Source organism: Mastigoproctus giganteus, chromosome 9, assembly GCF_048544385.1.
Source record: "Mastigoproctus giganteus isolate SK-2022 chromosome 9, ASM4854438v1, whole genome shotgun sequence".
Lineage (NCBI taxonomy): Eukaryota > Metazoa > Arthropoda > Arachnida > Uropygi > Thelyphonidae > Mastigoproctus > Mastigoproctus giganteus.
The window spans coordinates 188,931,691-188,957,206 of NC_143583.1; the positions used below are offsets into that span (position 1 = coordinate 188,931,691).

At 36.0% G+C, this 25,516-nt stretch overlaps 1 protein-coding gene across 3 annotated transcripts in view; it reads left to right on the top strand.

Moving 5' to 3' along the window:
* LOC150080960 (G patch domain-containing protein 1) overlaps window positions 1–25,516 on the top strand; it is a 242,313-nt gene that overhangs the window by 113,009 nt on the left and 103,788 nt on the right. For all 3 annotated transcript variants that reach the window (XM_090381880.1, XM_090381879.1, XM_090381878.1), the window contains 2 exons: window positions 2,243–2,485; window positions 24,751–24,969. In XM_090381880.1, the coding sequence (XP_090238006.1) occupies window positions 2,243–2,485; window positions 24,751–24,969 (462 nt within the window). The remainder of the gene's footprint in view (window positions 1–2,242; window positions 2,486–24,750; window positions 24,970–25,516) is intronic.

A 25,516-nucleotide genomic window follows, 5' to 3' on the forward strand; every position in this document is an offset into this window, starting at 1 on the left:
TGTTATGCTCTGCTGTTAAACAACACAGGTCACTCTTTGCAACCAGGATGCTGCAATCACTTTGAAAGTAATGTCCTGCCATGAGCAGCTACCTTAGCTGGCCATATACTGTAATAAGCTCTACCTAGGTTCCTCTCTGCAAATCCACAGGGCTCACCCTGGACTTTAGTATTAGGTAGAGCTGGACTTTCCTTCCTAGGGTCTTGGAAGGCAAGTTTGACCTTCCAAGACTTTAGGTGAGTGAAGAGGGGAAAGAGGGAGTGCATGTGTGTAAGGGGATTAGGTGAAAGTAGAAGGAGAAGGTAGTAGAAGGCTTTTCTTACAGGAAACACTATGAAGAGGGAGGGGAATAATAAAAGAGATTTGTTATTGTTATTTGGTTTTTTTTTAGGAGCATTAGCAACTAAGGCCATATTGCTCCGTGAATATGCGGTGGTCATTCCCAGACCTTTCCGCATCCTCCGTATTTGGTGGTGACGGGCTCGAACCCCGGTCTAATCAAGAAGCGTGTGCTACGCACTGCTGCTCCTTCCACCTGGCTACGGAGGCGCCTAATAAAAGAGATGTATAAAGTTGACTGTAGAGTAGAGGGGGAGAAAGGAGGATGGTTTCCCATACAGGGAGGAAGGGATGCAGGGTTAAAGTTGACTGGTGTCACTGGCCAAATGCTGTTTTACAGCATACACAAGCTGTATTACACCCTCTGTTAGGCAGGTGCAATTACTGGGGTGGATCACTAGACAAAAGTATTGCACACTGTTCTGTGTCAGGTGACTGATAGTGCACACCTGCTGTCCCCTACTTTAGACTTGGTGCACAATAGCCTTAGATGCTGATGCGCCATAAAACTCCCAATAACCAACCAACCCCTTACCCTCCTGTCATTCAGTCAAGTGTTCGCACGCACATAGGCACATGCTCACCTGTGTGGGTGTGGTGCACACATTTTACTTCCACATCTCACTGTGTGGCATTTTTTTATGAGTATGTTCCAGGTTCTGAGTTTTCATTTATATCAGCAGTTAATAATTGACATTAAGGATTTCTGACTGTCTCTGGAGGAGAAAACTGAGAATCTGAGGACCAATCTGAGTACCAGATTGGCAGTACACGCCTCCATTCTAACTGTCATTTCATATCAACTGAAGAAGGTTAACTAGATAACCGAAAGCTTTATGTATCTAATCTAATATATGTATATTTCTTGTTATTAAACCTGTTACAATCTATATTTTTGTATCCGTTTCGCTCTGAGCAACTGTAATTTTAGTAGAATGAATCCGGAGCGCATAGGCCTCTTTAATCATACTCTACTCCAGTTCACTACTGGCAGTAGTGTAGTGTATGTTCTTCTGCCTTATGTTTTTATGCTGTTCATTCTTGTTATCATGGGTAACCATGACATTTTTTTTTTTTTTTTTTGTGTAGATGACTCCACATTGATTGTTTCCTTGGAGCCTTCATGTGATATTGGGCTATAGCATTTGCTGTGCTTAATTTTGTCAGTTGTGATTATTGGGCTAGTTCTGGAGGATTTATATTCCTAACTCTTAACACTGGTTCTCTCTAGGTTTTTTGTGTTTGCTTCTCTGTGGTTAAAGGATATTTCCGCCTTACTTCTGAGAATTTGTTTTTTTTAAGTATCAGTGACTTTTTGGGTCATTTGGCCATGAAGTTGCTGACTACCTGAAAAAACAAATTTTCAGAAATAATATTCTTGGCCAGCCTTTTGGACTTGTTTCCCAAGAGTTGCAATTTCTGTTTTCTGCCATGGGATTGGTTTGAGGACAGGTTTCTTTCTGCTCATGGACATACATTGTAGAGTGATTCCTCAACATATTTAGCAACTTCAGTGGCTGGTCTATATTACAGATCTGGCAATTTCTCTGAAGAGAGGGCTTATTTGGTGTTAGTCTCAAAATTTTCCCATTCACCGCTCTTGATTTCAAATTGAAATATTTAGTTTGGGAGCATATGTTGGTTGATGCTTAGAGTAAAGGAAATTGCTCTGTGGCCGCTCACACCACTCCTCCTTGACTGTCCAATTGCTTGCTAGGAGAGCTGAAAAATGAAACACTCTATAACAGTAAGCAGTGTTCTAAAATATATAAAAAAAAAAAAACAATTTTGCTGCAAAGTTAAATTGGTTTTTGTACTATTTCTATTATTTAGTAATGTATTCATAAAAATTAATATCAGTTTACTGTATACTGATTTCTTTTTATTATTTTATATCATTTAGGAATTAAGGAAGCTGTAAATTATGTAGGAAAAGTTTTAGAGGGATTTTGCATTGCTTCTAAGCCAGCTCCTAAGAGAAAGCAATACCCACTACCTTCACTTCCTCCAAACTTCAAACCAATTCATATATTTCAGGAGAAAGAACAACTGAAACTAAATGTAGAGAATCCTTTCCTCCATAGACATCAACTTACTGCTGAGCAGAGAGGAATGATACTAGAGAACAAGAAGATAACAGAAAGAAGTAAGTATATTAAGCATTTTAATTTAAAAAGAAGTTCATTCTATGCAATATTCTTGAAAGTGATTGATAGCTATAGTATTCTAGTAAAACATGTGGGTTGAAAGTTGAGAAGGCAGAAGATTCTTGTTGTTGGACTTGAATTTCTGAAAATTATAATTTGCAGGAAATATATACAAACAAAAGAAGGTTGTTCCAAAGAAAGGAAGAGGAAAAGTATTTTGGCGAGTTTGAAGCTGAAGTGGAAAGGGATATTGATTTGTTGATCCACATGTTTGGAAGAAAGATGTACAGTAACATTTGCTAATGTAGAAGAACACTTCCGTTGTAAATATCTCTAGAAAACATATGAAACAGAAACTGAATGTGTAATGAGCAGAGATTGTAGGAGAAAATCATTAATTGACTTGAATAAACACATGTGATAGAACTGTAAGGCTTTAAAAGATGAAGATAGGAGACACTGTCCCAGATGTAGGAGCAATTTCGACAATAAGACAGATTTATCAGTATTAGAGATCCAGGGAGAGTCACTGTAGGAAATAATTTTGACATTGTTTATTTGGATTTTAGCAAAGCATTTGACTCACTTCTGCATGAGAGGTTATTTTATAAAATAAAACATATTGTGTGATCACTGTTAGATTCTTAGTGGGCCGTAAGACGACTATAGGCTGATGATTGTGATTAATATTAACTCTTCACATTGGACTAGTATTAAAAGTAAATTTAACAATTTTGTTGTTGGTTCTGATATTCTTAAATGGTATTGGTGAAGGAGATTAAACTAGGAATACTGATAGAGGTGTATTGTCAAAATTTGCAGGCGGTATGAAACTTGAAAGGGTGGTAAATGACCAGCACCAGGCAGTCTTCCTTCATGATGGCTTGGATAAGCTTTGCCAGTGGTCAGATAAATAACAGCTTTATTTTAATTCTGAAAAATGGAAATTTTTTGCATTTTGGAGTATAACACCTCAAAATTGTTTGTTATTTGGTTTTTAGGAGCATTAGCAACTAAGGCCATATTGCTCCGGGATATGCGGTGGTCATTCCCTGACCTTTCCGCATCCTCTGTATTTGGTGGTGACGGGCTTGAACCCTGGTCTAATCAAGAAGCGTGTGCTATGCACTGCTGCTCCTTCCCACCTGGCTACGGAGGCGCCCACCCCAAAATGATTTATACACACACAATGAGGGGAAGGGGGATGGAAATAGAGATATTTAGGAGTTATGATCCAGGCAGGCACAAATTTCTCTCTGCACTGCAGACAGGAAGGCAGCATGGAGAGGGACATCAGCTGTCCTATAGGTGTGTTATCAAATGTTTGCTTGATAACATGCTATAGAGGTGGGCAGGTTATAATTCAGTATACACTGAGTGATCACTGAATTATGACCACCCCTATGAAAACTGAATGCGACCCGTTGACCACGTGAGGTACGAGAGTGCGGAGTTAGTCGACCGACATAGCATAGATAAGGTGTCAGTGGTTCAATAGGTAGTAAAATTCTGAGTGTGATGGGTAAAAGGAAGGATTTATCGGAATTTGATAAAGAACAGATTGTGGGTGCTCGACGAGCTGGTGCCTCGATTTCCCAAGCAGCTGAACTGGTGGGGCGTTCGAGAGCCGCCGTTGTTAAAGTGTATGAGGACTGGCATCAAAATGGTCAAACAACGACCCGATGGCAAAACTGCAAAGGTCAGCGAAATGTTGATGTTAGAGGTGAGTGCCAGGTTCGATGACTCGTACAGGCACAGCACTGTTGGAAGGGTTGACTACCCAATACAATATGGGCCAACCCGGAACAATATCTGGCATGACCATGCATCGCACGCTCGCACGTATGGGCTATACCAGCAGACGACCCCTACGGCATCCTCTCCTAACCAAGGTTCATTGGCATAAAAGACTCTCCTGGCGCAAACAGCATGCAAATTGGACGTTAGAAGACTGGAAGATGTGCTGGTCGGATGAGTCACGTTATTTATTCCACACCATGGATGGTCGTGTACGGATTTGGTGTCAACAACATGAGGCTCTTGATCCATCATGCATGGTATCAAAAAATGCAGGCCGGTGGAGGCGGTTGTATGGTGTGAAGCATGTTTCTCTGGCAGAACTTGGACCTCTGGTGCATGTGGAACAACGTATAAGTGGTCTCTGCTATCGTTAACTGCTTGCTGACTGTGTACACCCCACTATGTTACACCTTTTCCCGAATGGTGATGGTATCTTCCAAGATGACAATGTGCCGAACAGTTGGGCACTTGTTGTGCAGGAATGGTTTGAGGAACACAATTCTGACTTCCAGCATATCGATTGGCCTCCGAACTCCTTCTGATATCAATTCCATAGACCACTTGTGGAACACTGTGGAAAGGCATATCAGGCATCTGGATACACCAATCACCTCCATACCTGCATTGCTGACCGCATTACACACAACTTGGTTGGCCATACCTCCCGAATGCTTCCGACATCTTGTTGAATCAATGCCATGTCAGATAACTGCTATACTGAGAGCAAAAGGAGAACCAACAAAGTATTAGGTAGATGGTTATGATTCAGTGATCACTCAGTGTATATTGTGAGACTAAACTAGGAATACTGATAGAATGTACCATATTAAGGCTATGCTTGAAAAAAGGCATTGAGCTTCATAAAAAGGTCCAGAAGTGGTGAACACCTTGTGAGTTGGGGCACAGAGTGCACCCGTATGAGGAAAGGCTGAATATGCGGGCTATACAGTATGGTAACCAAGTATATTAGAGCAGATTACTCAACTGCTGCTCCGTAAGGATTCATCACTTGGGATTCTGTACTATGGAATAAATTTTTAGGCAATTTATTTACAAATATTAGTAGTGGGAAATGATTCAGGAAAGCAAGCCTATACAACATCAGCCAAAAATAAAGAAAATAAATAAAAAACCAATACTTTCTATATCATCCATCCATCCCGTCTAGGAATTTTTTCTAGTTTTTCCTTGAATTTATTCAAAAATACCCACTTGTAGTAGTAATAGTATTTGCCATATAGTGCAAGGAAGCCACAGACTTTTGCTGCACTGGCAAAAAATATATATATATAAAAAAAACCATGAAGTAGATAAGAAAATGCAAATTATATGTTTCTCTCCTCAAACAGGTAACTATCCTTTTGACCTTTGAATTTATTCAAACTGTCAGCCTCGACTACCTGCAAGGACAACTTGTTCCAGCAATCAGCTGGCTAAAAGAAAACTTCCTACAATCTAATCTAGGCCTCAACTCCTGTAATTTCAATGTGTGCCCCCCAGTTCTGGAATTCTTTATAACAGTGAGAATTCCACCTTCATTCTTTTTGCCAATCCCTCTCAGAGTCTTATAAAATTCAATTGGGTCACCTCTGAGGTGTCTGGTTGCCAAGCCCTGTAGCCCATGTAATCGGAGTCTTTCCTTGTACTGTCATCCTTTTGCTGATCTCACCATTCGAATTGCCCATCTTTGGACCTGAATGACATCTCTGTCTCTACAGGATAATGTTCGATAAAACATCAATAGGATACCATAGACTTTCCTGGCTGCCAGAAAATACTGTTCAGAAAATTTCATATCTGCCTGTAACTCTCAGATCTCTTTCCTCCTCCACTGTTTTTAATTCAACCCCACCAAGTGTATAATTTATTTGGGGATTGCTATTCCCCAAGTATAAGACCTTGCATTTAGCAGCAGTGAAACATGGCTGCCACTACCCTGACCATCTTTGATGTCTGTTCAAGTCATCCTGAAGGAGTGCTGCTTGACACTGATCATTAACAACTTTACCAATCTTTATGTCATCTGCAAATTTTGACATTCCGCCTTCTATCCCATCGTCAATGTCATTTATGAAAATGAGAAACAACAGTGGTCTAAGAACCGATCCTTGAGAGACCCCACTCCTGACGTTACACTAATCTGAAGAATATTCACTAATCACAACCTCTACCTTCTGCCCTGCAGCCACCCAGCAATCCATCTTAGAATCTTACCAGTAATCCCAACCTATTCAAGCTTATACAGTTACCTCTCGTGAAGGTCCAAGTCAAATGTTTTGCTTAAATCCAAATAAACTATATCAAAATTGTTCCCTAAATCCAGCTCATGAGTAACTGTGTAAAAATAGTGTACTAAGTTAGTTAAACGTCATTTTCCCTTAAACAGAGTGTGTCTTTCAAAATGCCATATCAATCTAAATATTCCTGGATTGCAATCTTAATCATTGCCTCTAAGATTTTTACCACCACTGAAGCCAGACTAACCAGTCTGTAGTTACCAACTTCATTCTTAGAACCACTTCTACAACACCAGGTGGAAGTTTCTTCTAATAATCAATTATCTGCTGGCTGAAGGCAAATTTTTGCTCATGTATCCTGTAACCATTCTTCCTAAATTTGTATTTATGCCACCTCATATGCATAGTCTGAGCAAAAGGAAGGATTACAGATTTTTCGGCATTGAGCGTACACAATCCATTCAGAGCTATAAACACCTCAGTCAGATGAAGCAAGTGTTATAGTCTGAAGATGCTGTAATTTGCAGAACTGAAACCTCTCCTGGTAAGATCACTTTTCGTTCCCATCACTAATCTTGTTGCTCTTCTCTGCACCCACTCCAACAGCTTTACATTCTTCCACAAACAAGTCTTCCAGACCATAAATTCAAATAAAGAAAATTAAAAGAGTTTTTTGGGGTGGGCCAAAGGCAATATAATACTAATTAGAAAAAGATATAAACTGGATTCTAGGAAGTTATTATTGCCGGTGAGTTACTGGAATGAGTTTTTTTTTTTTTTTTTTTTTTTTTATGTGAACCCCAAACACGAGAGGTATTAGAACCTATAGTACTTAGTACCGTGCTTGGGTTGGAGACTGAGAAGACGAAAGAAGATATTTGTTGACATTGGACTTGAACTTCTGTAGATTGTAATTTTCAGGAAATACGTATGAAGGAAGGTTGTTCCAGAAAACGGCAGTTGAATGAATAAATGAGGAAGATGAAAAGTTGTTCTGTGGGTTTGAAGTTGGACAGTAAATGGATGTTGGCTTGTGGCGGCACGTGTTCAGACTGTTTTGAAAGAGAGGGCGGGAATTATAGAAGCTAATTCAGAAGAACAGTGCCCATGGAATTATCTGTAGAAGAGGCATGCAGCAGAAACAGTGCGTCTATGAGACAGCGAGTGGAGAGATTCTGTTAGAGTTGAATCATTAATTAACCTAACTGACCTCTTCTGAATGGAATCAAGAAGCCTGAGAGAGGTTTTGGGGGCACCACCCCAGATGTGGGAACAATATTCCATAGCAGGGCGGATTAGCGATTTATACAGAGTGAGCAGCTGTTTGGAAGAAACGTAACGCCGAGAGCGAAAGAGAAAACCAAGTTTTTTAGATGCAGAGGAGTTGTTTCCATGTGGAGGAAGCAACTTGAGGCTGACGGAACGGTGTAAATGCAATTTGATAATTGGAAGGATGGAGTTTGTCACACTTTATAGGAATTGGCAGATATAAGCAAATTTTCTTGTAACAGGAAGAACATAACATAATCAGAGTTTAAAAAGGCAACACAAAAGACTAATAAATGAGCATAAGTTTTCAAGGATAAGTGGAGACCTCTCGGCATCAAGATTATGCAGAATTCTTCCGATGTCTTTCTCTTGTAAAGCTAAGGGAGGCATTGAGTGAAATGTGTTTGGTAAGATAGAAGAAAAAGAATACTGAGATCATCAATGCAAAAGTTAGAGGAAAAGTAAAATGCTGATAAGTCAGCTTTGTTTAGATGAAAACAATAGAACCATCAGTGTGTAAAAGCAATACTAGGTGAGCATTCGAAACAACACATGCATTGCTGCATTGGAGTGTAATCAGTGTATTTGTATGCAGCAGACTAAACGAGAATTGAAAATGTTGCAGTGTATGGCATTTACTTCAGTGTTTGCAGGCAGCACACTGCCTGTGACCTTTCAGGTGTGTCTGCAGCCTGCAGGATTGAAAATGCCCAGTTAATGCAATGATTTTATCACTCATAGCAGAACAAACTTTCCCCTCATAATGATTTGCCTAGTATCGCACTACTTCCAGAAAAATGGCTAATCTGCCATTTATTTAAAAGCTGAGACACTGCTATTACTGCTTGTTTTGGCATTGAGGTTGACAAATCAATCTTTTAGCAGTATCATTTGTTTGAAAGTATAACAGGGAGCTGTTGTGAAGACACATTTTCTAGGCAATTGAGCCCAGTGAAAATTAATTATGTTTACAGGAGACAGTAAAAAAAAAAAAAAAAAAACAATGATATACAGGTAGTTTTCGACTTTATGAGTTAATTCATTCCTAGAGCGCGGTCGTGAAGTGGGAATTTATTTCCCATAGACATGATGTTAAAAATGGGGGTACGTTATCAACAATTAAATCAGTTAGCTGATTAGTTTGTCTAAACAATGATTGATTTATCCAAAAGAAATGAAAACATTGCCTGTAAAATAAAGCAAATTATAATAATAGAGAAATTATTTATGACTTACAAATGTTAAAGAATGTTTATTCTTCATCATCATCGACTAAGTGCACACTCGTTGATCACTCATTATTGGCTTGGCACTCATTGGTTTGTTGCACAAGGAGTTTTCTTCTTCAGAAATGCTTCAAGAGGCATTTGTTTCCAAGATAATCTTCTCTTTTCTTTATAAATTTCAATAGCATGCATAAGCATTTTTTAACGGAACGCACAAATTGCAACTAACAATTTGCTCGGAGTAAAAAATTTACGAAATTTTAAAAAAAAAAAGGAATGAAGAGATGATTCTGAAAATTTATTTATGTTTTTTATACGATTGAAGATTTCAGTAAAGGGGAAACATATTTCACCATAATAACAAAAAACCATGTAATTCCAGCTATTGGTATTTTGGCAAATGCAATATATCGAGTTTATTACCTGTTTATAACTAGTAATAAACAGTATTATATAACATTAAATTATATAACAAATAATATAAATAATATAATTATAAATTGCAGTAACAAAAAAGCCCAATAAACCGGAAAGTGCAAATTGTTTTTATTGTTTTATGGTCGTGACTTCCAGAAATGTGCTTTAGAAAAATATCATAAATCCGTTCAAAATTGGTTCTTATAACGATGGAAGTGTAGTGCATTTAATGGTTTGAATTGGTAACTAATATAATTTACACTATAAAAATGACCTTTTGGAGAGTTATATAGCGAAAATTTGAACTTCTGAGGTCGTGGAATGAATTACCAAAAAACAATGTATTATTGCATTCACATTATGATATTTTCTCGATACAATTGTAGTGGGTTAATATCGTAAAGCGACGTACATATCGTATAGCTACATGCTTGGTTTGAAATGCAGTATTTATGAATGTTTAATATTCATTTTTTGCAATTAACGTTCATATTTTTGATTTTGTTGATACTTAAAAAAAAAAAAAAAAAAAAACTCCTTAACCACAGGAACTTGTAAAGCAAGAACTGCCTATGTTTATTTTTCACAATTTTCTGTCAGAAATGCCAGGAACTTATCAAGTTGCATATTAACTTGATAATATAAAAATTATTTTTCTGGATACTTTGTATTCATTGAATATAGGGTGGACCCATAAGTGGCAGGTTCTCTACGATTTCATTTTTAAATAGATGTAGACAGCTGAAAATAACCACTCAAAATGAAATCCATTTTGAAATTGACAAAAACATCCATGTAGTTAGTACTTTGTGTTACACGGAGCATTTCAGATATATATAGATTCATTCAATATTCAACAGAATACGTAACATTGTGAAAGCCTACATCATTTTATCCTAGCAGGAGTGGAAGTATAGATTGACAAATTTTGCAACTAATGGCTTTAGAAAAAGATCAGAAGGCTTGACTATCATTTGGACAAAGGCAAGATTCATACTCTTTGTCTTTTAAGAATTGTGCTAAGATTAATGTAGTAAAATCCTGTAACAATGAATGTCTTTCGAAATGCATGTTGCACATTATAGCAAGGTGAGCTCTTTGTATAATTCCAGCAGTATTCATTAGATTAGTATTCATAATTTTCAGAATAATTGTAATTATGAAAATTATTCGTAATTGTAAACATATTCAGTTTTTTTTTTTTAATTAGTAATTTTGAAGATTATTCAGCTAAAGCAAAAAAAACATCAGGTTTTGGAATTATTAACCATAAAATGCAAGGAAGCCACAGGCTTTTGCTGCACTGGTCAAACCATAATAATAAATAAATAGTTAATAATAATAAAATAAGCAATAAAAATAATAAATCAAAGTTAAAATAAAATGTATAAAAAAGTAACTAAACTGCTATGTGTGTATTTTATTTAAATACATATTTATATATGTATTTACTTAAATACAAATATAAATATGTACCTAACTATCCAGTTGACATTTGAATTTAGGCATGCAGTCAGCCTCAGTTACCCATGGCTGTTAATTAGTGCAGTTACTTACTTCAGTAATTGACAACTCTCTGGCTAATAGAAAGCTTCCCACAATCCATTCTCAACCCTAGGGGCTCATATCTGGTGAGTATGGGCTTGGCACACCCAGGGTCCTGAGCTGGATATTATCATTCTTCTCTTTCTTGATAATTCCCTTCTACTTTCTCTCTCTCTCTCTCTCTCTCTCTCTCTCTCTCTCTCTCTCTCTCTCTCTCTCTCTCTCTCTCTCTCTCTCTCACAGGTTAACTCAGAATTTTTTTTTTTTGGCTGGTGCGGCAAATTTTATTAATTTGCCGCACCATATTTATTAATAATAAATAGATAATCTCTCTTTCCCCACAATTTGAATTTATGGCCCCTAGTTCTGGAATTGTTTATAACAGCAAAAATTTACCTCTATTCATTTCACCCTCCCTAGAACCTTAGACTTGGTCATTGCCCCCCTTTAAAGTATCTGCCTAGTTCTTACCACATATTATAAATGTTTCCTTGAATTTAAGTGCGATCTCCACACTTGGACAAAGTATTCCAACTGTGGCCTCACAATTGCCTTATATAGTAGGATTATGACTTCCCTATTTCTACAAGCTATTCAATACATTAAATGATAGGAGACTGTGGCCCTTTCTTTCTACCTGTACTAGGAGAACTTTAATGATCATATACATCGTAATTCCCAGACCCCTTCTTCCTCTACTGTTTTTAATTCTAGCCCACCAAGTGTAAAGTTATTTTAGGATCACTGTTCCCCAAGTGTAAAATCTTGTTTTGCTACATTAAAATATAGCTGGATTTTCTGGTCATTCCTGTAGTTTATCTAAGTTGTTCAGAAAAAGCTCTGATTGGTGCTGAACTATTTTACAAATTTTGACATCGCGCCCTCTATTGATGCCATTTAAGAAAATCAAAAAGAAAAAAAAAGAAAAAACCAACCAACTAGTATCTATCCTTGGGGAATGTAACTTTTTTATGTTAGCCCAACCTGAAGAGTAAACATGAATCACAACTCTCTGCCTCCTGCTCTGCATTCATCTTACGATCAGTCTAAGGATTTTTCCTGTGATTCCAACAGAACATCTCATGAAGGAATAAATCAAACACTTTGCTAAACTCCAAATAAAAATATTTTGAAATTATTTCCTAATTGCAGTTTGTGAGTAACTGTGTCAAAATCATTAAAGAGGTTAGTTAAATATGATTTTCCTTTAACAGAACTGTGTTGCTGTATCCTTTGGAATTCCATTTTTATCTAAATGTCTCTTTAAATTATTGCACTCTTGATAATTGCCTTCATGATTTTCCCTACCATTGAAGTCCGACTGACCAGTCTGTAATTACTCACTTCACTTAATAACCACCTTTATGTATTAACAACACTTCTCCAGTCCAAAGGAAATCTGTTTTGTGTGAAACTTGGAGAGATGTGTATCAAAATTCTTCACATTGATGTGATTGTATAAATGGCACAAAGAGCTTGAAGGAAGGATGTGCATTGGTGGAGGATGATCCCCATCTAGATGGGCATACAGCAGTACAAATGATGAGATGGTTGCTCATGTATAAGAAGAAATCAAGTCATAACTCAGAAAATGATAGACTTGATGACAATGTTAGAATCTTTTATGACTCTATACATTCTATCTTACTTAATGACCTAAAATATGCATCATTATGAATCAGCTTGCAAGATTTCATTAATAGTTATAACACCTTGCCAGTTTTTTTCTGTAGACGAAACACCAGTCCTTCACATGGAAATCACTTTTTAAGCCCTGTGATAAACATTACATATAATAACAAAAATGAATTTGCAGAGTACAACCACTACATTTTGGAATCCAGTCAGGAACACAATGAACAGTAGCACAGGAGAGAGAGAGAGAGAGAGAAATGAAATGTTCATAGAATACTGCACCCTCAGAATTTGCCGAAGGTCTGTAGTCCTGGGTTACTCAGTCAGATTAGCCTGCGGGTGTTTGGCGGAGGAAGCCTTTTGCTGCCAACTGTGCTGAACATCTAAGTGGAGGATGGGGAGTAACATGGATACCCACTCCAGTTGTTGTTTGGTGTTGATGTTCATATCTTACCATTATTGGGTGTTGTAACCTGTACTTGGTTATAGTGATATGCTCCACTATTTTTGTTAATTAGGGATGCCAGGGGTGGTTCTGTGATGATGGTGGTATTCTGGTTCTGGATGGTCTTGCACACCTTAGAATAGGGTTATCTATGCTTGAACAATTGTCATTCCACCTAGATTTCTGTTAACTGTATTTCTAAAGTTTCTACAATATATCCTTGTTAATTCAGTATTGGATTTGAAATGTGGTATATTTCAAAGTTGCTACCATTCCCCAACTAATGATATGGAGTTTTATATGCATTTGTACAGATAATTTGAAATATTTCTACAGTAAAATGCAGAGTGCCTTGAATTGGGCAAATAGCTTGTTGCGATTTTAAAAAACTGCCAAAATAAACTACATTTGGACATTGTTATAACGAAATTGAATGAAACTATAAAAATTGCTATTTTATGTATACAGTATCTCAATGTCAAATTTACATTTTTATCCACTTCTCCAAAAATTGCATGCAGAATCATGGGGAAAGTCACATACCTCTAGGGCATGTTATGGGTGCATGTAACATGTGTACATGTCTTGTTTGCATCACTGAAACCAAAATACATTGATCGTTAACAGTATAAGATGCATGATTTTCCAACCCAGATGCTGTACTACATCTAAGTAATTGCATGTACACACTTAATCTGAGAGAGAGAGAATAACAGTAAATATGTTTCAGAGAAAAAAGCACTTTTGCAGTTGAGGATAAAAAAAAAATCAACTATTGAGTTGTGTGAAACATTTCCTGATTTCTCACGTATAATTAGAAGAATTGCTGTTTCTTTTTTGCCACCATATACTAGTCATGCAACATGCATCTCAGTGTACAAGATGTACATTAAAACAAGAATCATGTTGTTCATTATATATAATTGTACTTCTCTGCTAAAGAGAGAGATAGAGAAGGTAAGTATCCATATTTTGGGTTATTACTTACTGTTTAATCCATGAGAAATGCCACAAAAAGGTGGAATTTCTCTATTTAGCACTATCACTTTCTCAATGAATTTTATAACTTTAGTGCAGACTGCTCTTGCAAGTTACATTATGTAAGCTGTCATAAAGTGCTTGTGTGAACTGGTAACTAGTTCATGCATAAACAGCTGAGAATAAAGAGATAGAAATTGCCCAGTGTTTGTGTGTTTATCTGGGTATAGCTGAAAAAAATGGACATTTAGTTATAATTTGGAATTAAATTAATTTTTGTGCACATAAATTGCTATTTACAGAAGAGATTAACCATGGAAGCCTTCTGGAGCATCCTCTTGTTTTTAATTCTACTTTGTTGATCCAAGTTAAAAGATGAAAGTTATAAAATTTTAATCCTGAAAATCAGTATATATATATTTTTTTTTTTGGTTATGCTTTATTTTAGTGTATAGTTGCATGTAATCTTTTCCGTTCAAGCAGCTTCCCTTGTTAATGTCTTCCATAAATAGTGACTTATTTTTTGTGAAAAGAACACATTTAATTCCAACAACCAAGGTAAAATTTCACACATTTAATCAAACATACATTTTTCCAGATGTTCTAAAGTGATATCAGATTGGTTACCAGTTCATGCAAATGCATGAGCCAACAACCAGTTTGATATATCACCAGCTTATGTAGCTGCAGTTTGTAAGAGCAGTCCACCCTATGTTACAAAGTTCACTGAATGAGTAACAGTTCTAAAAAAAAAAAGAAAGAAAAAAACTATAATAAAAAGAAAGAAAAAAGGATCGTGACTTTCTGCATGGATTATACAGCAAATAATATCCCAAAATATGGATTCTCTCCCTTTCTCTTTCTCTAGAAGGTATGAACAGTTATACACAGTACATGACATAGCACTTACTTTAACATAGATCTTGCATACATTAAGTTGTGTTTAGTAATTGCAGTGAAAACGAAACTTAGCAATATGTTATTATGCAAGAAATTAATTGAATTTCTCCATGTTACAGTGTTCCTCATATTGATTAATTCTAAAAAAAAAAAATTTATTTTAAATGAAAATTGAAAATTTGGTGGAATGTTATTGAAAGTATTTGGCTAAAAATTTCTCTTTAATACTGACATTATTATCTCTGTACAGATACTAAACCTGTTTAAATCAAAATAGATTGAAGCAGGTTTGAATCGATTTTTGTCCCTTAAACATTGAATTAATGAGGTTTTAATTTTACCGTATACAAGAAGAGGAAACATGTCCCAAAGTAATATAGCACATCATTTCCTATTTCAAAATCACAGGCTTAATATCATGAATTCCAAAGTATTAGTATAATCTACCATAAAAAAGAAGATATTTCATTGAAGCCTGCATCCAAAAAAAAAAAAATAAATAACCACTTTAGCAGAGCAGTTAACATAAATCTAGTTAGAGTAATTTAACCCTTTTCAGTCCAGTATTATTTTCACTGTCTTTCCCATGCATTCTAGCTCTCAATCATAAAAATGACTATTTGAAATGCAATGTTCAAAAATTATTTATTTTTGGGTTTACATGAGCTAATATCTAAAAGAGCATGAGAAAACAGTTTAAAAGCTCTAATTCATTATTTCTTCCTAGAAGCAAATGTTTGTAATACCTTCCACTTGGATAATTGACGATTGTTTTTTTTTTTTTGTCTTTTTTTACTTTAGAATTTGAATTCTTTGAATTCCTTGTTTGTCCTTTTGTGAGTGGGCAGAGATGCGACATTCAAACTATCCATGGAAATCTCTTCCTGCTAAATACATTCTTGAAAAATTTAATTCTTTCTGTCCATTATTTAGGCCAGTATTTTTATATTAATTTTTCATTTAGTCCTTTATTGATAATAACTTCAAAAATCTCCTTTAGTTCATTTAGTGAAACCTAAACCCAGTCACACCATATGGAACAGTTGTAAACTGTCTTATTTGTAAGTTTCCTGGGGTTTTTTTCACTCAATTTATTTAGAAAGGTCTAACAATTTTTGTTTTGTGATCAGAAAGGCTTGCTGTTAACAATTGAATATAAACATTAATAAACATCCACTTAATTTTTCAAATTGTTTATATGAATTATAAATGGATGGCAGTACAGCAGAAAAACTGATTTTATAATCATTTCTATATACGAAGTATGGTAGTGTGCAAATTAATGGAAACAAGCACTCATGATGCAGAAAATTTTGGTTTTCCAAAGTTTGGAAAGCTTCCCACAGTTTTCCAAACTTTGGAAAGCTGTGGGAAGGAAATCACATTGTAACTTCACAACAAATTATATTATATTAAACAGAGTAGCACTGCTTTAATATAAGTTTTGCAATTTTGTGGTTTACTGTGTTTTTTCATGTTTCAGCTATGGATTCAATCTAAAGAAAAGAACAAAATTTGTAATGTTGTCTGAACACACACCAATGACTCAAAGAGAAATAGCAAAAACATGTAGAGTAAGTGTGAGTACTGTAAATAAAATTCTACAATGCAAAATAGACTGGGTCGGCATTCTCCGGAGTGGAAAGGCACCTGTGGGAGAAAGTGAAAAAGTGCAGTCAGAGATTTCCTTTTAAGAAAATCTAAGATTGGCCCACAGAAAACAAGTTTTGATCTTCAAAAAAAGAACTTGCCAAAGCTGGAATTCATGTCCATGACTTCATGTTGCAGGCTCTTGAAAGGCAAGGTGCCCTCCAACCAAACAGCTTCTAACAGCAACAGCAAATATGAATAAAAAATGATTTGATTGGGCAAAGAAATATATTGGATGAACAACTAAACAGTGGAAGAAAGTGCTATTTTCTGACAAGACAGACTCACTTTATTGTTCAAGGCAGGCACCCTTGTTAAGTTTGAAAACAAGATGGAGAGCTGGTTTTCTGAAATGCACATTTAACAGATGGTTACCTATCCTGTAAAAAAGATGTTTTGGGGTTCGTTTTCAGAAAAAGGACCCTGTGACATTATTCCTGTTGATGGAATGGCGAATGGTACAAAATATTTGCAACGTGTTATTCCTGCATTCAGCGACATGTGTCTTTCAGCAGGATCTCACACACCTTGCCATTCTTAGAGAGCTGTTAAAGCTTTCATTCATGAAAATGACATTACATGTTTAATGCCATAGAAAATTTGTGGGCAATCTGTAAAGGAAAATTGAGAAAAATGGACTGGACTGAACAACAGAAGTTAAATTATTTAATCCTTAATTCAAGTTTGGTTTGACGATCCACAAATGCCAAATTTGTCAAAAACTGGTGGAATCTATGCCAAATAGAGTGAAACAACTTATTTCAGCCAAAGAAGGCCATATTGCTTACTGAGTTCCACTTTTATAATGTATAAATGTTAATCTATAAATAACTGGCTTGTTTCCATTAATTTGCACACTACTTTATAAAGAAATCATAGTACAATAATTCAGTCCGTGTAGTGGGGAAAAAAATTTCATAATTGGAAATAAATTTCATAATCAGACTGAAAGAGTCTAAAAAAAAAACAAGGCTGCATGCACTTAATAATTGAATATAAACATCAGTAAACATGGATTTAGCTTTTCAGATTGTTTATATGAAATGTAAATAGATGGTAATAGAATAATTGCACCTGGTAAGAAGTTGAGTGATCCCCAGGAATACCTGCCAATCTGTTTGTTGGCAAATATAGGAAAGCTTTATGAGAGGCTGATATTATATAGATTAAATCATCTGTTTGGGGAATTAAACTTCAGGTTTGTAAACCAATATAGTTTCACAAAGGGACTTTCTGCGGTTGTGCCATTGGAGATCTGACTTCTCATATACACAATTCTATGGTTTCATTGCATCACTGGGGTACATCACTATTGATCATCATTGCATCACTAGGGTACCTACCCACCCACCCCCCCGGCCGACCGGGCTAGCCGAGTGGGTAAAGTACCTGCCCGGCAACCCAAAGGTCGCGGGTTCGATTCCTGCCTCGGGCTTGGATCAAAGTACTACAAAAACCTTGGGAGGTGCAATATGGCCACAGACGCCGATGCGCCAACAACTACCAAATCAAAAAAAAAAAAAAAAAAAAAAAATCACCCACCCACCCACCGAAGAAGGGCTAAATAGCCCTGAAATGGTGCCATCTGGGTGGTGTTATCCGCTGAGAATAAGTAACAACAGTCTTCTCCTTTGGTGAAGTGTTACTTATTTGAAGTAATGCAATATCATGGCAACTCGTTGTGAAGGTATTCACAATATGAGATATAACTTAAATGATGCCGCTTTTGCATATTTTTGCTAATTCAGAGTTTAGCTGCATACTAATATGATGCATTTTCACTAACTTGTGCGTAGTGTTTAGTTATTTAAATGGGAGACATTATTGAAGGCTCAGCACAAGGTGTTTATAAAAGCAATGTCCAGAGGTTACACACAGGGCTCAGTGTTGGGCCCTGTATTCTGGAACCTGGTACTTCACCAATGGTTATCATTAGAACATGAGTTTTGCTACAAAGTGGCATATGCCAGTGATCTTGCCTTGCGTATTCCTGATAGATCCAGGAAAATTTTAGAAGAAAGGGCTGAGGAAATTTTATCTAGTAGGTTTAAAGTATCTTCTTCAAAGGATGGTATTTAAAGGGAAACTGGATCCTGGTAGACCACCAAAAGTTTTACTACATTTTGACAGGGCATGGGTCATTAAATGACAGGCTGTTTAAATTTGGCCTTGTGACGAGTCCTAATTGTTGTTGTGGTGCTGGGGAAACCTGGCATCATATTTTGTATGAGTGTAGTATTTACTCAGATTATAGAAACCAACTGTTATTGGTGATACCTGAATTAAGACCAGGTTGCGAACATGGCTGACAAGAAACAACTTCAGTTATCCACATTTTTATAACACTTCAAAGCTGTACTATAATGCTCTCCAGGAATTTAGTTATCAAGTCTTTAATAAGAGAAAACACGCGCTTTATTATATTATTTTTTTAAATTTTATTTTTTTTATTTATTTATTTTTAACTTTAATTTTATTATTTATTTATTTTTTTGTTGGCTCCCAGGTTGGGCAGCCTGGGAGCAGGATTGCTGGCACACACTGGTCTAGCACTTCCACCGGTGGGTGTGGGATAAAAGTGCATGTTACACAGACAGTATTTAGTTGATGCAGGTTCGGCTCCATGCACCAGTGTTGGGTGTCAGGCAGCACTTGCCCATATAGGGGCTGTTGTCTGATGGTAGAGTAGCCTGATGTTACATTTACACACACTTCTTCTTTGTCCTCGCCTTCTTCCCACGTTCATATGGGGTCGGCATTCCCTTCCTTAATTCTCTTCCTCCATTCCTTTGTAACCAGGGCTTCCTCTCTCTTTCAAATCCTCTGCCACCTTGTCCTTCCATCTCAGCTTAGGTCTCTTCCTCTTCCCTATCACCTCCATCTTTTCACACCTCTTCCCTACATACTCCTCACTTCTTTGTTCCACATGATCAAGCCACCTCAACCTAGATTCCTGTATTTTTTTTACTAAGAGGCCCCACCTTAACCATACCTCTAATGTAGTCATTTCTTAACCTGTCCTTCCTCATCACACCACACATCCATCTTCTTCTCCTGGACCCTTGTAATCGCCCATGTCTCAGCACCGTACATCAATGCGGGTCTAACCACAGTTTTATACACTCTTCCCTTCATTCTACAATTAACTTTCTTATGACACAGCACCCACTCATCTTTCTCCAGTTCAGCCATCCACATTGCACTCTGTGCTGTATTTCTGCACTCAATCCTTCATCCCTCTCAACGTTCGATCCCAGATACTTAAATTTCGAAACAGATGGTAGCTTTTCCTCCTGCAGTTTTATAGAACTCTCAACTTCTCCATTCAATACCATATATATACACATACACTAATGCATGCATATTTAATACATTCAGGTCAACATCAAGGGATTAGTATGCCTGCAGAATACACAGGTGGAGATGGATGCGAAACTGGGTGCCACCCATGGCAAATACACACACACACGATACATACATACACAGTACAATAATTGCACCAGTACATCTGGAAAACAAATTCCTTAATCAGAAATGCTTGTTGGGCACACTGGATGCAACAGAGGAGTGGGAGTGGAATTTTGCGATGTCACGCACAGCATAACATTAGACCACAGAGGGTTAATAATAATAATAATTAATTAATTAATTTAATAACATTGGTGAAATCAAAAACAATGATTTTTGCTATATGGTAATTGGGTTGGGCTGACAAGAAAAACCTTCAGTTATCCGCATTTTTATAACACTTCAAAGTTCCTACTCTCAAAATGGATATATGTGTGAGATTTTTCTATTCATTTAATTTGTAAAATGATCTTATACAATTAGATGCAGGAAAAACTGGTTTTTAGCAATCAAAGAGGGTTGAGATTAAAAATACAGTAATAGTTTTCAGTCTGCAAAAATCATCTACACAAATGTAATTCAACACATTTAATCATCCTAAAGAAAGCAGGAAGAAAATGCCATTCTCTATTCAAGGACCACTTTATCTTTTCCTCTGTGACAGTATATTGGCTTTGCCACTTGTCACTCATTTGGAGAAGTCAGATTTGATTCCCATTAATGATGGGAGGAATTTCTAGTCTTCTTCAATCAGTGCTGTAGTTGCCTAATCTTATGCAGATGGAGTAGGGTCCTCCCCACTCCATCTTGTAGGGGGAACCCTACCCCATCTCCATGCTGTGCAGGCTGAAAAACTTGGGAATTATCCCAAGTTTTTCAGCCTACACAACATGCTAATCAGCCCATGAACACACTTGAACAGACAGCACACAACAGCATAATATGGCCTGACTTGCTGATGCACATGAAATTAAACGACAGCAATGACACTTACCTTAAATTTTCTTCTGTTATAAAATTTTGAAAAGTTTCTGTATCTTTTGTCACTATGATTTCTTAGTTGCACATAGTGAAAGGTAATATAATTAAGCACATGCAAACTCATAACTGCAATGTGCTTTTTACTCTTGGCATTGTACATGGTTAATTTAATGGACAGAAAATAGTATCCATGAGTAATAAAGAGATTGGAAAAGTCAAGATTTGGATTTTAAAAACCTTTCACTTTTTGAAATTTCTGAAATTATTAGTATACGTTGCTGCTGTTGCAGTTAGTGTAATCATATCTGTTTGTCCTTTCAACAAGTATGCTTTCATTGTCATCATTTTATATACAAGTTACTGCATTGCATACTAAATAGCAGACAGTCCCATGTATATGAAATTCAGCTAGTTCCAAGACATGTGCATCCTATGTAAGAACAATATAGGTATCGTTTCAAAGATCAGAGATATTGAGACACTTCAGTAATTATGCTTGCAAGATTTTATGCAAACTCTCCAAAAGCTAGATCACTCACTTCACTCACTCACTTGCTCAAACCCTCCTGCCCACCCACCATTGTTATAGAGAGAGTTTTTAAATTATTATGGTGTGGAATCCTTAAAATTGAGACTTCCAAACCTGTATATATTACTTGGGATCTGACCTAACCATTTTACAATTTGTATTACAATTTGTAAATTGTATTATTCCATTATACAATGGAATAATTACCTACTTGTCCCTGCTGGCAGAATTCTTGTGTATCATTATCAGAACCCAATGGGCTTCTCTAGCAGCCTGCCTGCACTGTTCTGAGAACTTCATGTCCAATTAACCCAGATCTTTTTCTTTCTACACTACCTTTAGTGTGTTATTATTCCAGAATAACATACCAACCAATTGGTATGTTATTCTGGAATTACTACTGCTGCTGCCCAAAATGTAGCACCTTGTATTTATCAGTATTAAACCTCAATTTCCACTTCTCAGCCTATCTACCTTACTTCTATAGGTCTTTCTTGCAATAGCATATTCTAATTCCGATCATTAATCACTCTGCCAATCTTTGTATTGTCATATTAATAACCAGTCTCTGTCTCCTGCTAGTTAGCCATCCCTTTATCCATAGTTTGTTGTAATTTGCCCCAATGCAATGGCACATTGCTCCAGTGTGTACAACAGTCTTATGTGTGGAACAGAATCAAAAGCTTTATTGAAATCGAAGTATATTAATACCAAAATTATTTTTTCATCTATTTCCTATTGTTACTGCATCATAGTAGCTAATCATATTAGTCGAAGATTTCCTCTTAAAAAAAATCCATGTTATGATTACTGTATGACTGCATTCCTGTCAATATGATACTGCATTCTTTAACTGCTGACTCCACTAATTTACCTGGAACAGAAGTGAGTAATTACAAACCTTAGAGGTTTGTAATTACTCACTTTGCTCTTTGATCTCCCTTTGTGAGTAGCGTAGGTGCTTCACCAATCAGAAGACACCTTCCCTTAGTCCAAGGATGGTAGAAGTAGCCCCAGAAAAACGTACCAACTGTGTGGTACTACATTTAAGGTGGTAGAAAATGAAAAAGACCTAGGAGTAATTGTGCAGTCAGATATGACTTTTTCTGAGCAATGCAGACCTGCAATGCAAAACCCCATGACCTGCCCTGGCTGCAAGGCTGCCAGGCCAGGTCATGGGGTTTTGTCAATGATATACAGGAATTTTGCTAGCAGGGAAAAGGAGGTGATTGTCCCTCTGTATAAGTCAATGGTCAGGCCATGCCTTGAGTACTGCGTACAGGTCTGGAGGCCTCATTTTAGGAAGGATATAGATTTTCTTGAGCGTGTACAGAGAAGGGCAACAAGAAAGGAGGAACTGGACAGGCATTTGGTGGGAATGGTGTGATTTTTTTTTTTTTTTGGCTGATGCTGCATAAGCTCATACACTTGCTTTCTTGCATCACATGCCATACTACTCTCATAATTGTGGCTAAAGGTGTACTTATCTCTTTTTTGCCACTTCTTTTAATATAATTAGATAGATTCCATCAGCCACAGGCACCTTACTTTTAGCTTTAACAATTTCTCTTCCACCTCCTCAGTTATCACAAAATCATTTGGCTCCAATTATAACTTTGTGTACTTCTGGTATGTATTCCTAAAAACTCTTTCATGTGTGAATGTAGATGCAGAATATTTATTTATTTTGTCAGCAACCTAAACAGGATCATCATATTAATGGGTATTCTATTCATAGCATAATATTAATATGATGATAGGTTAGGTTATGTTTATATACTATTTGGTCTCCCTAAAGCATCCCAAATATGCCCAATTAGATTCAGATATAGAGATCTATTCTTCATAAGGTTTAGTAGCATCTAAACCTTGTGAAAGAAGTTTCCAAAACAAATTCCTCCATACTTTGAAGGAATTTGTGAACAAGTGGAGTACTACGTGGCATATCTCCTCCATCCATGAAAAGGAATTCAGAATTTATGATACTTGTGAATAGCTTCACATAACATGTGAAGTATACATAACAAATGCATGTATTAATACATCAGAAAGAAATTAAGTCGATACTTGTAACCCATTTCAGAAATAATAGCACATTATCTTGAATAAGACCCACTAAATTCAAAGATACACTAAAAGTATAATAAAGACTAATGCACATTTTAATACATCACAAGGAAACTGATTTCTAACATGTCAGAAGGAATGAAATAACATTACTTTAAATGAAAACTCATATTACATAAATTTAATTAAAAGATAGAGAACCAAACCAAAGACATACATGAAATTCAAAAGTGAGACAACCATAAAGTGGGACACTTAAACCTTCCCGTTATATGGATTAAAAACATAGATATATGAGCTTGATCATTTTGAACTTGAACCTAATGTTCATTTGCAAAAAAAGAGAAACCTTCCTTTTGAAAGGGTAAATAAGCAGAAGAAGAAGAAGAGCAGACCCAAAGCAAGACAATTGCTTTTCAGAAAAAAAATCTTTTTCAAAGAGCTACAGAGAAGTGCTCTGTAGATAACTTTATGTCCATTGTATCACTTCAGGTAGGATGGAAACAATGGGGAAACTGAAGTAGGAAGAGAAAGCGATCAATTTCTTTGGGACACTAATAGCATGGGAATATCAAGTACTTTAGTAAAGAAGAATGTAATTCAAATAAAAGGTAAAAGTTGCCACTTGGAAATTTGGGTGTGTTACTACTTGTCCTCATAGTTGATATCCTGCATAACAGACATGATGTTTGAAAAGATAATGTTCATTTATGTTTGTTATCCAAGACTTCAACCATGAGGATAAGGTAGTAACACACACAAAGCCAGATTTCTGAGTGGCAACTTTTATCTTTTTTTTTCCTTCACTAAATTATAAAGAATTTATATATAGTACATCAGTGCACTCTGAGTTTTCTTTCTGCTAACTGCTCTTTCTGAGTGCATTCACGTGAAACTTATGAAGAAACTTAATGTGGTCACATGATTACCAAAAATTAAAAAGTAACAATGGAAATAACCTATTGGAATTAGCTTACACTAGGTTATTTCCATTGTTACTTTTTACCTAGTAGAAATAACCTTATGTTAGTTGTGTGGTTATTTCTACTAGGTGTTATTTCCATTTTGACTTAATGCAAAATCTACTTGTATTGGTTAACAGAATTTCCACATTATGTAAAGTAATAAATATGAAGAAAATTACTGAAATCAAAATTTTCAAATGAAAAAAAAAAAAAGAAAAGAAAGAAAATTCTCTATGATTTATAATCTTCCATGCTTTTTATTTCTTTTTAAGGCAAGATTTTTGATTTGCTAACACCAGAGAGTAAAGTTCAGCTGGAACAGGCAAAGAAAGCAATAGAAGAACAAAAGCAGTCTGCAGTGGTGTCAGTCGCAGAAGAAACACAACTTGCATTAGGTTCTGTTGTTCATGGTTTTAAACCTTTTGCTGCAGATGAAGCAAAACAGAAACGATATGAACAATATTTGGTGTTCCTTAAGACTAAAAATAAAGGTACAAGAAAAATTTTAAAGGGTATATTGTAATTTCTATAAAAAGCACTGTTATTTGGTAATATTTCAAACAGTGATTAATGGTGATTAACATCTTTGTAACACCTGCAGAAAAATCATATTTATAAAAGTGCATAATGTGTGTTGTGAAACTTACAGAAATACACAGTTCATGTTTCCTTACTGCATTATGTTTAAAGTAAAACTTTTTGTAAAATTATGTATAACATTTGCTGTAATTTAATGTGGTATGATTACATATTCAATGCTATGCTCTAATGCAGTTATCCTCCCCTTTCCCCTACAACTCCCACTAATAATATACATTTGCACACTGTTTTTCCTTTTTTTTTAAACATTTATTTTATTATAGATTATTTTAACAGGGATGGGAATACCTTTCATTCCCCTTCTTAAATAGAAGAGGTGCAGACAGGACAAAAGGGATGGAGGGGTTATGCTCTTAGTTAAGAAGCATATTAAATCTAAGGCAGTGCATCCAGTCAACATTGGTGACTATTGCAATGTTGAGTCAGTCTGGTGTGATA